This window comes from Saccopteryx leptura, chromosome 3 (assembly GCF_036850995.1).
Source record: "Saccopteryx leptura isolate mSacLep1 chromosome 3, mSacLep1_pri_phased_curated, whole genome shotgun sequence".
Classification (NCBI taxonomy): domain Eukaryota; kingdom Metazoa; phylum Chordata; class Mammalia; order Chiroptera; family Emballonuridae; genus Saccopteryx; species Saccopteryx leptura.
In genome coordinates, this window is record NC_089505.1 from 358,929,006 (window position 1) to 358,941,295 (window position 12,290).

General features: G+C 34.3%; 1 protein-coding gene and 2 non-coding genes across 4 annotated transcripts in view; 1 reads left to right on the forward strand and 2 right to left on the reverse strand.

Annotated features, from left to right (window-relative positions):
- Nucleotides 1-12,290, reverse strand: part of TMEM65 (transmembrane protein 65) — a 45,272-nt gene that overhangs the window by 7,730 nt on the left and 25,252 nt on the right. For both annotated transcript variants that reach the window (XM_066379450.1, XM_066379451.1), the window contains 4 exons: nucleotides 8,705-8,772; nucleotides 3,865-3,919; nucleotides 2,525-2,567; nucleotides 623-728 (listed from right to left, as the gene is read on the reverse strand). In XM_066379450.1, the coding sequence (XP_066235547.1) occupies nucleotides 623-728; nucleotides 2,525-2,567; nucleotides 3,865-3,919; nucleotides 8,705-8,772 (272 nt within the window). The remainder of the gene's footprint in view (nucleotides 1-622; nucleotides 729-2,524; nucleotides 2,568-3,864; nucleotides 3,920-8,704; nucleotides 8,773-12,290) is intronic.
- TRNAA-AGC (transfer RNA alanine (anticodon AGC)) lies at nucleotides 3,412-3,487 on the forward strand. Its single transcript has one exon. It is a non-coding gene; the product is annotated as a tRNA-Ala (tRNA).
- Nucleotides 7,441-7,576, reverse strand: LOC136401843 (U4 spliceosomal RNA). The gene has a single exon (XR_010750775.1). It is a non-coding gene; the product is annotated as a U4 spliceosomal RNA (small nuclear RNA).

The window sequence follows — 12,290 nt, forward strand, 5'->3', positions numbered from 1 at the left end:
ACCCAATGCTGTTTCCTACCACTGCTTCTGTCCACAACTACTACGTATTATATCCCAGCAATACCTAACTTCTGGTATTCCTGTAACACACCCTGCTTTACCATGCTTTCTACTTGCTAGTCAATGTATTTGGGATTCTCTTGTTCACCTAGTAAATGTCTCACCAATAATAAATATCATCTTACATCTAATAATTACCAAGAAATCTCCTTACCAAAAGAAATTTCTTTGCACAAGTGTTAATTTTCTTACCTGTGCTATTGCTATATCTAGTGTACATATAATTCCATTACTGCATGTTACACTAAATTATAATTTGTTTAAATGTCTGGTTCTCTACCTAAACAACCCACAAAAATAACTGTAGTTTATTATTCATTTTATGTCTAATACATAACTGATACTTCAAGATTAACTGAATCATATAAATAATTTTTTAAAAATCTAGTACATCTACAAAAAAATAAGTCAATAAAATTACTCTTCCTCTCAAAACTTGCAAGGCTTGAACAATTTGTGTTAAAAACTCCACTCAAATCAGTTTTAGTCTCAAACTTCTCAAGGGACTGAACTTGCTCTGGGCTACCCAAAGTCATTGCCATAAACCATATAAAGTACTTACCAAATGTGTACTAACACGCGTTTGCCACATGTCAACTTGCTTTGGTGTGAGATCAGGAATTGACAGGCCTAACCTGGAAGCCAAAGCTTCAACGTAGCCTGCAAGTCTTTAAAAATACATGAGGACAGAATATAAATTGTTCAAGAGACATACAAATGTCCTCAGATAGTAAAGAACTAATCATTACAGAAACAAAATAATTTTATCTTTGTAATTTATTTGGCACTCTAGAAATGGTATAAACATTTTCATTAACTTTCATTTTTTTATTGTGTATAAATATATCCAGTTTAAAACTATGTTTATATTACTATATTTAATATGTAGGTAAATTAATTGACTTAGAGAACTTATTCTCTACCATTACTTTGAAAAGATCAATTCAAGGTATATAAACTTTTTTTACAGCTATTAACAATGTCTGCACTTATTCTAAACTCAAAGTAAAGCACTTTAAAATATTACATAAATAACTGTTATCATAAAGCACAAATTTCCAAAATGTATCAGATATATATAATATGAAAAACAGCCTAGAATTTCCAGGATAATCTCAAGAATTAATTCTAAGTTACCATCACTTATTGGATACAATCTTACTTATGAACTGAAAGAAATAAAAAAAAAGTCAATTAATCTATGTATACCATCAATTTTGAGATAGATCCCAATGTCAGACATGTTAGGTCTAAAAAACTGTGCCTCTAAGAACTGATAAAATGTAGTATTTGGTATTTTTAATGATATTTTTTAAAGGCAGAGAAAAAAATAGTTCTTAAAGTCTCCCAACAAAATCTTTATATCTAACTAAAAATGCCTTATGATGAATCTAAAACTACATGACCTTAAAATCTGTTAGGTCATTTGGTTCTATTAAATATAGAAAGCTATCATAGCAGCTATAATACAATTATTAACCTTAATGTTGGAAACTGGGAAATGGAATGTTTCAGGGGTAGCACCATTACAGATTTATGCTAGAAATTTCAGGAATATAAAATTTTTGCCTTGGCCTCAACTCCAGTGCAAAAATCTAATACCTAGGGTTAGATCACTTATAAAGCTGTCTTTGCCTAGATTACAGGGCTAAGTAGACTTCCATTAGCCCCAAATCCAAATTTCAAAACTTAGCAATCCAATGAACCAAGGAAAGAAGAAACAGAACCAAACTGGGAAAGAGACCGTGTTTATCACCACAATTAATGCCAATGTAGTCTACTTTATACTTTCCAAGCTTCCCCAAGCTCAGGAAGCAGCCTAGTCCAATTGCTACTTGAAGAGAAGTGTAAAAGTAGAGAGAAAACTGGCCTTTTCTACGTAGACGTCCTCAGTTTGTTTCATCATTCCTGCCACATGGAGTAAAAGGGCAAAAACTGGCCAAATGCACGTATGCTTTTGGCCATCACTTCCTTGCAAAGGTCTTTCCTCTAGAAAGTATGCCCAGTCTGTATCCTCACCTCTGAGCCCTATCTCCTATCCTTTGGGCTTAGTGGCAGGAGGGAGGGGTGGGATAATGGTAGTTTCTTAGTTTTAATCCTGTGTCAGCCTTGGAAATGTCTATTAAAATTTTAAAATATAAACTCTTAGTTTTGCTTACATTATGATAGTTTTAAAAAAATTTTTTTGCAAATGTAAGAACTGTTTGAGAAGATTATTAAACACAAATGTCAGGGCCCTGACATATAGAAACATTAATTCTGTATGACTAGGGTGCGACCCAGGCAGCTATATTTGATGCATACAAAAGAGTTAGTATGACTGACTTAGAAATTTTAAATTTAATTCTAAAACATACTAAAAAATAAATGTCTCTTTTAAGTCTTCTCATTTCAAGGAGAATGGAGAAGAGAAAGAGAGGAAGTCAGTACACACAGGCACACATGAACAAATGAATGGACCTACCCAAGTCCAGCTAAGTCTGACACAAGATTTCCCAAAGCAGCAGCTAGAAAAGTGAAAAAAATGGACAAGTGCATTGTTACATGGAAGTCATCAAAATCATTCTAATACATCACTGTGTAATCAATAAAGCACTGGTTTGGAAGCATTACCACATTTCTCAAACTAAAAAAAACCCAATATCCACAGTAACTCATAGGACAGCTCTGAATCTCAAGATTTCATATTCGTCAGCAATTACAGCATTCTACCTCCATGAAGGAATAGTTTTATTTCTGCTGTGGCAGCCAGTTTCCATTTTGATTTTAATATTAAAACATACATATAATATTTAATAGTTGTAACTCTCATATAATACTTGTTAAGGGATATTTGGATATTTGAAAGAGTATTTGAATTTCTCTGAAATTCAAGAAAATCAAGAAGAAATGCCTCTTTCACGAATTCATCTACTTCATATGCTCTAGTATACAACACACAGAGAACTATCCCCAAATGTTACCATCACGAAGAACAGACTGTTAATTGGGAGGAAAGAAGATAGAAACAAACAGGATTTTCCATCCTATATTTTTTTCCTTTATTTTTCTACCCAACTTGAAAAATAAATAACTTAATAGATAAAAAGGGTAGAAAGGTTTCAAGGTAACCAGTAATTAAAAGAAAAACTTTCTAAATGTAGTCAATATAGTAGATTATTGTTACCCACTGACTCACATAAAGTATCTAAAATTTCTTAGGAAAAAAAAAGGGGTACATACACAAAATTAAGAAACAAATAGGATTTAGGAGATAAACTAATAGACATTTCAATGACTAAACTCATTCAAATAAATTATCCTCTTCTAAACCTAACTTACTCAAATGTTTTTTAAATATATAGACAATAGGCCCTGGCCGGTTGGCTCAGCGGTAGAGCGTCCGCCTAGCGTGCGGAGGACCCGGGTTCGATTCCCGGCCAGGGCACACAGGAGAAGCGCCCATTTGCTTCTCCACCCCTCCGCCGCGCCTTCCTCTCTGTCTCTCTCTTCCCCTCCCGCAGCCGAGGCTCCACTGGAGCAAAGATGGCCCGGGCGCTGGGGATGGCTCTGTGGCCTCTGCCTCAGGCGCTAGAGTGGCTCTGGTCGCAACATGGTGACGCCCAGGATGGGCAGAGCATCGCCCCCTGGTGGGCAGAGCGTCGCCCCATGGTGGGCATGCCGGGTGTATCCCGGTCGGGCGCATGCGGGAGTATGTCTGACTGTCTCTCCCTGTTTCCAGCTTCAGAAAAATGAAAAAAAATAATAATAATAAATAAATAAATAAATATATAGACAATAGAATAATAATATATTATTAAATACCTGCCATAGTTGAAATTCCAAAAATAATTCCAATAGACATCTCAATATGGGTTCCCTGAAAATGATTACAAAGAAATTAATTTTAAAATAGTAAAGCTCTAGGGACTAAAAAAAATAGCAAAGCATTAATAAAAAATGATCAAATAGTCAAACATGTTATAGTAGCAAAATCATATATGAAAATAGGCAGAAATATGCACATACAATATAGTAATTCATTTAATTATTAAGTTTATGCATCCATGCAGAAATAGCATCAATTTTTTTTCATTTAAACTAGACTCTCAAAAATATAAAAAACAGTAACATATATACAATTCATGATTAAGAATCTCGGAGGCCCTGGCCAAGGTGACTTAGTGGGTAAAGTGTCATCCTGGCGTGCTGAGGTCACGGGTTTGATCCCCAGTTAGGACATGTACGAGAAGCAATCAATGAGAACACAACTGAATGGAACTAAGTGGAACAACGAATTGATGCTGCTCTCTCTCTCCCCTTCCCCCTTCCTCAAATCAATGATTTATATTTTCTCATCACAAAGAAAGGTGCTTTAAAGCTCTTTGAGCACAAAGACAACAAACTCACCTAAATTTTAAATTGTGAATGCTACATCTATGCTATTGTTATTTATCCTATAAAAGATTAAAAAGACAGACTGCATCAGTTTCTAGGGACCCAAAATATCATAAACTTCAAATGTTATTTTTATAATAAAGCTTAGTTCTTTCGCCATTAAGTACTGAGACTATCTGATTCATCTACAAGTAACAACAGCATTTAATACAACAGAGCTGTATTTCCACAGCATTTATTTATTCAGTTTGAATTTCTATATCTATCCCATTTCTCTGAAGAAAAAAGGCGCTCATATGTTCACTTCTACTTTAAGGAGAAGGAACTGATGTAAAGATTAAACTATTCTAGTGGGTTATTACACAGAGTAAGGAAGAAATCCTACAATCTATTGTGCTAGTCCAGTTCTAACCCCTGGCCAATGCTACCATAAATGGACTTGATTTTCAAGCTCTCTTGAACACTAATGCTTGAAAGTTTTCTAATTCTTAATATTTGTGGAGAAGAAAAAAATGCCCTATCTGTGTGTAGAAATATTGCATTAATCAATTATTTATAAAACTGAAGACGAGCTGAGTTAAGTTTTCTTCCATTTTCTTTCCCTTAGGCCTTTTGGCTCCACCCCTTTAAAATCAATTCTTATAGAGTATGGTCCTAACAGCCTGCACAAAAGTCTCCCGGGCACTTAAAATGACAAGGTTGTAAAGGTACTCAAAGAAAGAAGTTTCTGAAGAAGGAAACAAAAACTTGACAGGGACAAAGAATAAAGATGTGTATCTTTATATATGGATACAAAAACAAAACAAGACTGGAGCTTTAATATAGAAGAGAAGTACCTGACAGAGCGTATGAAAATTAAGTACAGCATCTTTAATGGCAATAATCACTAGTAATGACCCAAGAAGAGTCTTTTGCAATATGTGTATTTAAAAAGTATGTGATTAATCATTTGATTAAATTACAAGAAAATAAAGGTCCTTCTGATAGCATAAAAAGCCTCATATAAAGCTAAAGTCAGTTTGAAGGCAACAGACTATCCATTTCTTTACTTTATTCCATAGTTACATCAAATTTCACCCTAACAGGTGAGTTAGAAATTACAAACAAATTTAATACTAGTTGTCTTCAAGTTATACCTGGTTCAACACCTTAATACAATTAATCTACTCTAGAATTCTAATAGAGTCTATCCTAATAAAACTGAAAGAAAAAGAATCCAAAAATCCATTAAGTTACCAAAAAACAATCACAATAACAAAAATATAATTAAAATACTATGGAACTGGCCTTAGTCGATTGGCTTAGTGGTAGAGCGTTGGCCCAACACGTGGAAGTCCTAGGTTCAATTCTTGGTCAGGGCATACAAGAGAAGTGCCCATCTGCTTCTCCATTCCTCTCCTTCCCGCTCTCTCTCTTTCTCTCTCTCTCTCACTCATCCTCTTTCTCTCTCTCTCCTCTTCTTCCCTCCTCTTCCTCCCTTTCTGCAGCCATGGTTCAATTAGAGCAAGTTGGCCCTAGGCACTGAGGGTGGCTCCATGGCCTTGTCTCAGACTAAAAAAATGACTCCAGTTGCAATGGAGCAAGGGCCCCAGATGGGCAGAGCATCACCCCCTAGTGGGCTTCCAGGTGGATCCCGGTAGGGGCACATGTGGGAGTCTGTCTCTGCCTCCCCTTCTTTCACTAAAACAAACAAACAAACAAACAAACAAACAAACTATCAAACCAAAAGCTTAGTAAGAATAGCAGTCAAGAATAACGGTCAAATCTACTACAAGAAGTTATATGCAAATTTATTTTTATTACTACAAATAGGGTAGTAGCAGCACAGAGAATATGCCTAACCAGAAGAGGAAGATATCAAATGTCTATGTATGACAAAAGAGAAAAGCAGAACTGGCCCTGGCTAGTTGCTCAGTGGATAGAGCATCAGCCTGGCATATATACATCCCACGGCACACCAGAGAAGCAACCATCTGTATCCCTACCCTTCCTCTCCCCCTTCCTCTCATGTAGCCAGTGACTCAACTGGTTCTAGCTTGGCCCTGAGCGCTGAGGACAGCTCCGTTGGAGCACATCAGCCTCAGGTGCTAAATATAGCTCGGTACCCGAGCATTGGCCCCAGATGGGGTTGCTGGGTGGATCCTAGTCAGGGAACATGTGGGAATCTGTCTATCTCTCCTCCTCTCACCTAAAAAGAAAGAAAAAGGAAGAAAGAAAAAAAAAGCAGAATCAAATAACTTACTGTCTTAAAACAGACATAGCTGTCCCACAATGTTAGAAGACAATCAGTATTTTTTTTAAAAAGGTAAACAATTCTGATGATAATAATGATCACATGTTTCCCTTTTCATAAATTCTGTAGTTATTTATGTATTTTAGTCTTGGCAGTGTATTACAAAGCCTCTTTGGAAAATTTCACTGTCCCTGAATTAGTTTGCAATTACTACAGGATAATATTTTTGCCATGCTTATTACTTTTAATCAAGTATTAAAGCCAGTGATTTAAATATTTATTTTAGTATTATGTAAATGATAGCCTGGTGATAGGCCCTGAATTTGGATTTCAATGTAAACTGGAAAAACAAATATTACTAAATTGGAGTCAACCATCTTGGCCGCAAAAAGAGTCTAGTCTCACTTCAACTAATAATGACACATAGGCCTGAGTCACACAGAATAGTGAACAATATTACAATACTTTGATTCTAGAATGTGGGTGTTATGTTTTATTGGTAACTCTATCTAAACACAGATATATGCTACCTTAGATATTTATTTCAAAATGATAAGACCATACTGTGCAGGTCTTATTCAGAATCTAAAAAGCTATCCAGTTTCCTTATTCTGATCTCTCTCCAAAATCCCTGAGCCCCTCTTTATGCAAAATACAGCATCTTAACACTTCCCTCTAGTAAGGTTAATCTTTCAGCATTTGAATATTTAAGGTCTGTGTTATTGAGAAAAAAAAATGATTATTAAGATGGCAGTATGGGGGATAGTAGCTCTCAATAAGACAATCTAGAAAATTGAGTGAATTATGTAAAATTGAGATCAATATTTGCCAGAGACAGACTTTAATTAGCAATAATCGCACATCGGATAAACCTCATTGGCTATGATACTGCCACTGTGCAAAGCTGCCACAGAGACTTTAATTCAGATGATTTATTCAAGAAACACAACAAATCTTAACTATAGCTTATAAATTCACCATCATGAGGTTTTTATTATAATTAGATTTGACTTACATTCACTATTTAAATAGTCTAACCAACTCAGAAGTGTCTAACATTAACAGATATATAAATTGCCAATTTGATTCTTATATACATATTAATAAAATGTTGAAATCAGTCAAAACACTAGCATTTTGAAATTATATTTTAGAGGCTTTTGCAGACTACTCTGCAAAGAAACTATCCAATAATAATCTATACAATATACATTATCCTTTTATTACTATTTTGAAACCAAATATTCTATTTATGTCCATTTGTACTGGTACATACAACCTCCAAAATACTCAAAAGCAAAAAACCAAAACCTTGCATTTCTCATACGTATTTTTCTCACATTCAATAAGAAAAAGAAATGATTACTTTTTTTCAGCAGTCTCCTACACAACAGCTAGAATTTACAGAATTTTATTAAAGTTCGAGTCAATGAAGAGAAGTGGAAAGGGCACTGGGTAGTTTCAAAATAGCTGCATTTTAATCGTGGACTTTTTTCTGACTTTAGCATCTGAACCCAATACTGGCATCTATTAACAAAGATGTCACACAACAGTAAAAAAGGTAACTAAGCCATCCCTGAGACTAAACACTTTTAAAGAGCATCCTCACATTGACCACAGCAAAAGAAAACTTTAACACTAAAAAGAACAAAGACACTTAGCCATCTTCTGGTTAAACGGTTTAAAGATTTTTGCATGGGAAAATTAAACAAGGAACTATCAGATAACATATACGTGATGTGTACTGCTGATACAATTAAGGAACATCAGAAAATTTTACATACTTTTTTCTTTAATAAGAATGTTGCAACTAGAACAGGGTAATATAGACCCAAAAAATGTGCTTATTATTTGTACATGCTTTACCAACTGAGCTATGTTTAATTAACATAAAATATAGTAAAATAAAAAGCTTCATTCATTCTGATGTTAATGCAAACTTTATAGCTACAATATGCAAATTATTAGGAAAATTTAGACCACATAAATTTCTTTTATTAACTCAAAATAGAAGGGGTGAGAGAAAGAACTTACTGCAACAATCATAATTGCATTATCCAAAAAGCCAAACCCTACGAAAGGTATCGCATTGTGGATGAATACTGAAAAACATCAAAAACAGAAAAATATATTTTAAGATTTCTATAATTTTAAAATGACAAAAAAGACCATATGATTAAAGTTTCCTAAATAGATCTGATAAGCTTTGGAATTTGCTTTCCATTCCCCATAGCCAAAAGTCAGCTCCTGCTATAAGTTTGGCTACGTGGTAGAAGCTATACTAAGAAAGAAACAAAATAAAAACATGTAACATGTAAAACAATTGTGTTAGGGCTTTTTGTGTTTTCTAACTGGAAACATACACACAAATTACATACAGTTAACAGCTGAACAAATAAGTAAATACATATTAATGAATACCATGTTTTACCTATTTAATTGATATAGACATCAATCTGTTTCTCTCTTGCACCTAAAGACTGATATCATAAAATTGATTTCTACATTAGAAATTAGAAAAAAAATTCCCTGAATCAAATTTCAGGGAAGCTATTTAGTCATTTTTACTTACTCACTAAATAAATTTTTAAAGAAATGTTAGAAAAATGTGATCATCTCATTTATATTAGATGTGCAAAGTCTTTTTCCTCCTCTCAATGCCAGTATCCCTGAATGCTTTCACAAACTATAAAAAAATATATTTTATTTAAGTCAAAATGTAACTTGGCCTGACTGGTGGTGGTACACAGCAGATAGAGTGTTGACCTAGAATGCTGACGACCCAGGTTCAAAACCCCAAGGTCTCTGGCTAAAGTGCTGACTCACCAGCTTGAGTGTGGAATCATAGACAAGACCCCATTGTCATTGGCTCGAGCCCAAAGGTGGCTGATCTGAAAGCACATGCTTGCTGACTTGAGCCCAAGATTTGAGCCAGAGGACAATGGCTTGGATTGAGCCCCATGGTCAAAGCACATATAAAAAGCAATCACGGAGCAACTAAAGTGACTCAGCTACAAGTTGATGCTTCTCATCTCTCTCCCTTCCTGTCTGTCTGTCTGTCTCACTTAAAAAAGATTTATATATAACTTTGCCTTCTTCTACACAAGGCACACTTTACCTCATCTATCTAGTATATAATCTGAATAACCTGAGATAACAGCAGTCTAACTAAGAACTAATACCTATATGGTTTTTATACATTTAGCCTCATTTTTGCTTCTTCAGCACATTTCAGAATGCCTAGTGCATAAGCAAATGCTCAATAAACATTAGTTAATGAAGTTGAGGACCACTAACCTGGAAAGGAAGAGAATTCCAGATTGAGAGAATTGAAGGCAGACTGTGAAACAGATTAAAAGCTAGGGATAGTTAAAAGACTTTATTCTAATTAATCTATAAAACTGCCAAGGTATAGTCAACATCAGTTCAACTGAGGACTTTTTTTTTAGATAAACATTAAAGCTCTGAGTGCTATATATCATACCAAAAAATTAAAGTCCCTTAAACTAATTGGTTATGTGTTCAGTGTCAGTGACTTTATAGCCTCTTTGTTAGGCAGTAACACCCACAAATAATATAATTAAAAAATAATCCATAAATTATGAAAGTTCAATATTACTGTTTATAATGAGCCAATCCAGGAAGGCTAATAAACAGTTCATAAAAACCTACAAAAAACAAAAAAAATTCTACCCACAACCACTATCAAAGGCTAAAATCAAGGGAAAACAGTATATATCCTAGGTCTTTCAGATTTCTTCTTGTTATCAAGCAAAATAAAGAATATTTTAAATGATAAAAATCAAATAGCAAATGATGAAATAGGATTTTCAATTAAAGAGTCTAGTCTTATTTCTTTGACCTTGTGCCTAAGTCTAGTTGATTTACTACTAGACACTCAAAATTATATATATATATATTATAATAAGCAGCCAAAACACATACACAATCCCAATTTCCACAAGTATAATACCAATTTGATAGGTCAAAAGAGTATAATGAAATTTTCTTTTTAAATTTATTAAGTGAAATGCTTTAAAGTGAAGAAAAAGCTAGTTAAATATATCTCTAGAGAGAAGTCTCCCAAATCATATTCTCAGTTGTCTTTGAAATGTAAATATAGCAAAGTATCTAGAAACATTTGGGATTACTCAACATTCTGGCATCTCTAAAACTGGCCAGTTACGTGCTAAGGCTATTAAACTAAAATTAGATTAACTGTTATTAATAAAAACTTGGTTGATAGAACCAAGGCACATTGCTATCATAATAACTTTGAACTATAAAATACATCAAATGTTTATATTCAGATCTAAATAAATATAACCTATAAATGAAAATTTATTTTCAATCCAAAGGAAAAAATATATCATTTTCAAAAAGTTAAATAAACATATACTAGATACTCCACTGGGCACTTGAGATACAAAGATAAATGTGACTTGGTTACCAGCTCTTGAGATATTTGAGTATGATAATACATCCATATAAATTTCAATATGACCAAAAGCTCTGGCCTGAGCAGCAGAGCACTGGTCCGGGTGTAGAAGTCCCAGATTCAGTTCTGGATCAGGGCACACACAGAAGTAGCAACCATCTGCTTTTTCACCCCTCCCCCTTTCCACTCTCTCTTTCTCCTCCTCCTGCAGCCATGGCTCAAATGGTTTGAGCAATTTGGTCCCGGGCACTAAGGATGGCACCATGGCCTCACTTCAGGTGCTAAAATGGCTTGGTTGCCAAGCAACAGAGCTGCGGGCCCAAATGGGCAGCCATTGGCCCACAGAGGGCTTGCATGGTGGATTCTGGTCGTGGTGCGTGCGGGAGTCTGTCTCTGCCTCCTCGCCTTTCACTTAATAATAATAATAATTTTTTAAAAGGCCAAAAGAAATGATAGTGGTATTATATAGTGCTATGGATATAGGTTGTATGAATATAGACCAGGAGAATCAGGAAAGATTCCCTGAAAAAGAGAAGCCTTAAAGAATTCTTAAACTGCTTAGGTATTTAGGAAAAGTTATTTATTTCTAGCATAAATTATATTCTACCTCTGAGAGAAAAAAAGAACTGAACATTAAGTAGGTATTTAAAAAAACTGTATATTTGCTCTCCAGTATGTAATGATCTTTCAATTCGTAATTTCTTCAATTTCCTTTGGGAAATACTGTTCTATAACTCAGCAGTTATTAGCAAATCACATCTAATATTTAGCTTTAACTTAAAAATCTACTCAAAGTCACTGTACTAATAAATAATTCTCTTCTTCTACTGTCTTTTAATAATAACCTCCCAAACTATTTGACATTACTTCAGTGTTAACCTTTGAATCTTTATTCTTATCATAATAAAGACAGTACACCAGCAGCATCATAAGATTCTTCTTTCTGGTGGATTAAAATGAATTTTACTTTCTTCATTACTACAAACAGTTAGCCAGAAATATTTTCTTTATCACAGAAGAGCTGTACCTAGCCTTGAGCTAGTAATTCTAGTTCAGCAATTGCCAGACTTAAATCCAAACTAAAGAAAATATATCCTTTTTTCTGGGAATTAAAAAAAAAATCCATAAGTATAATTCTGCTTCTAAATGGTAAATATCTGAACAGTAATAGATATAGTTAAC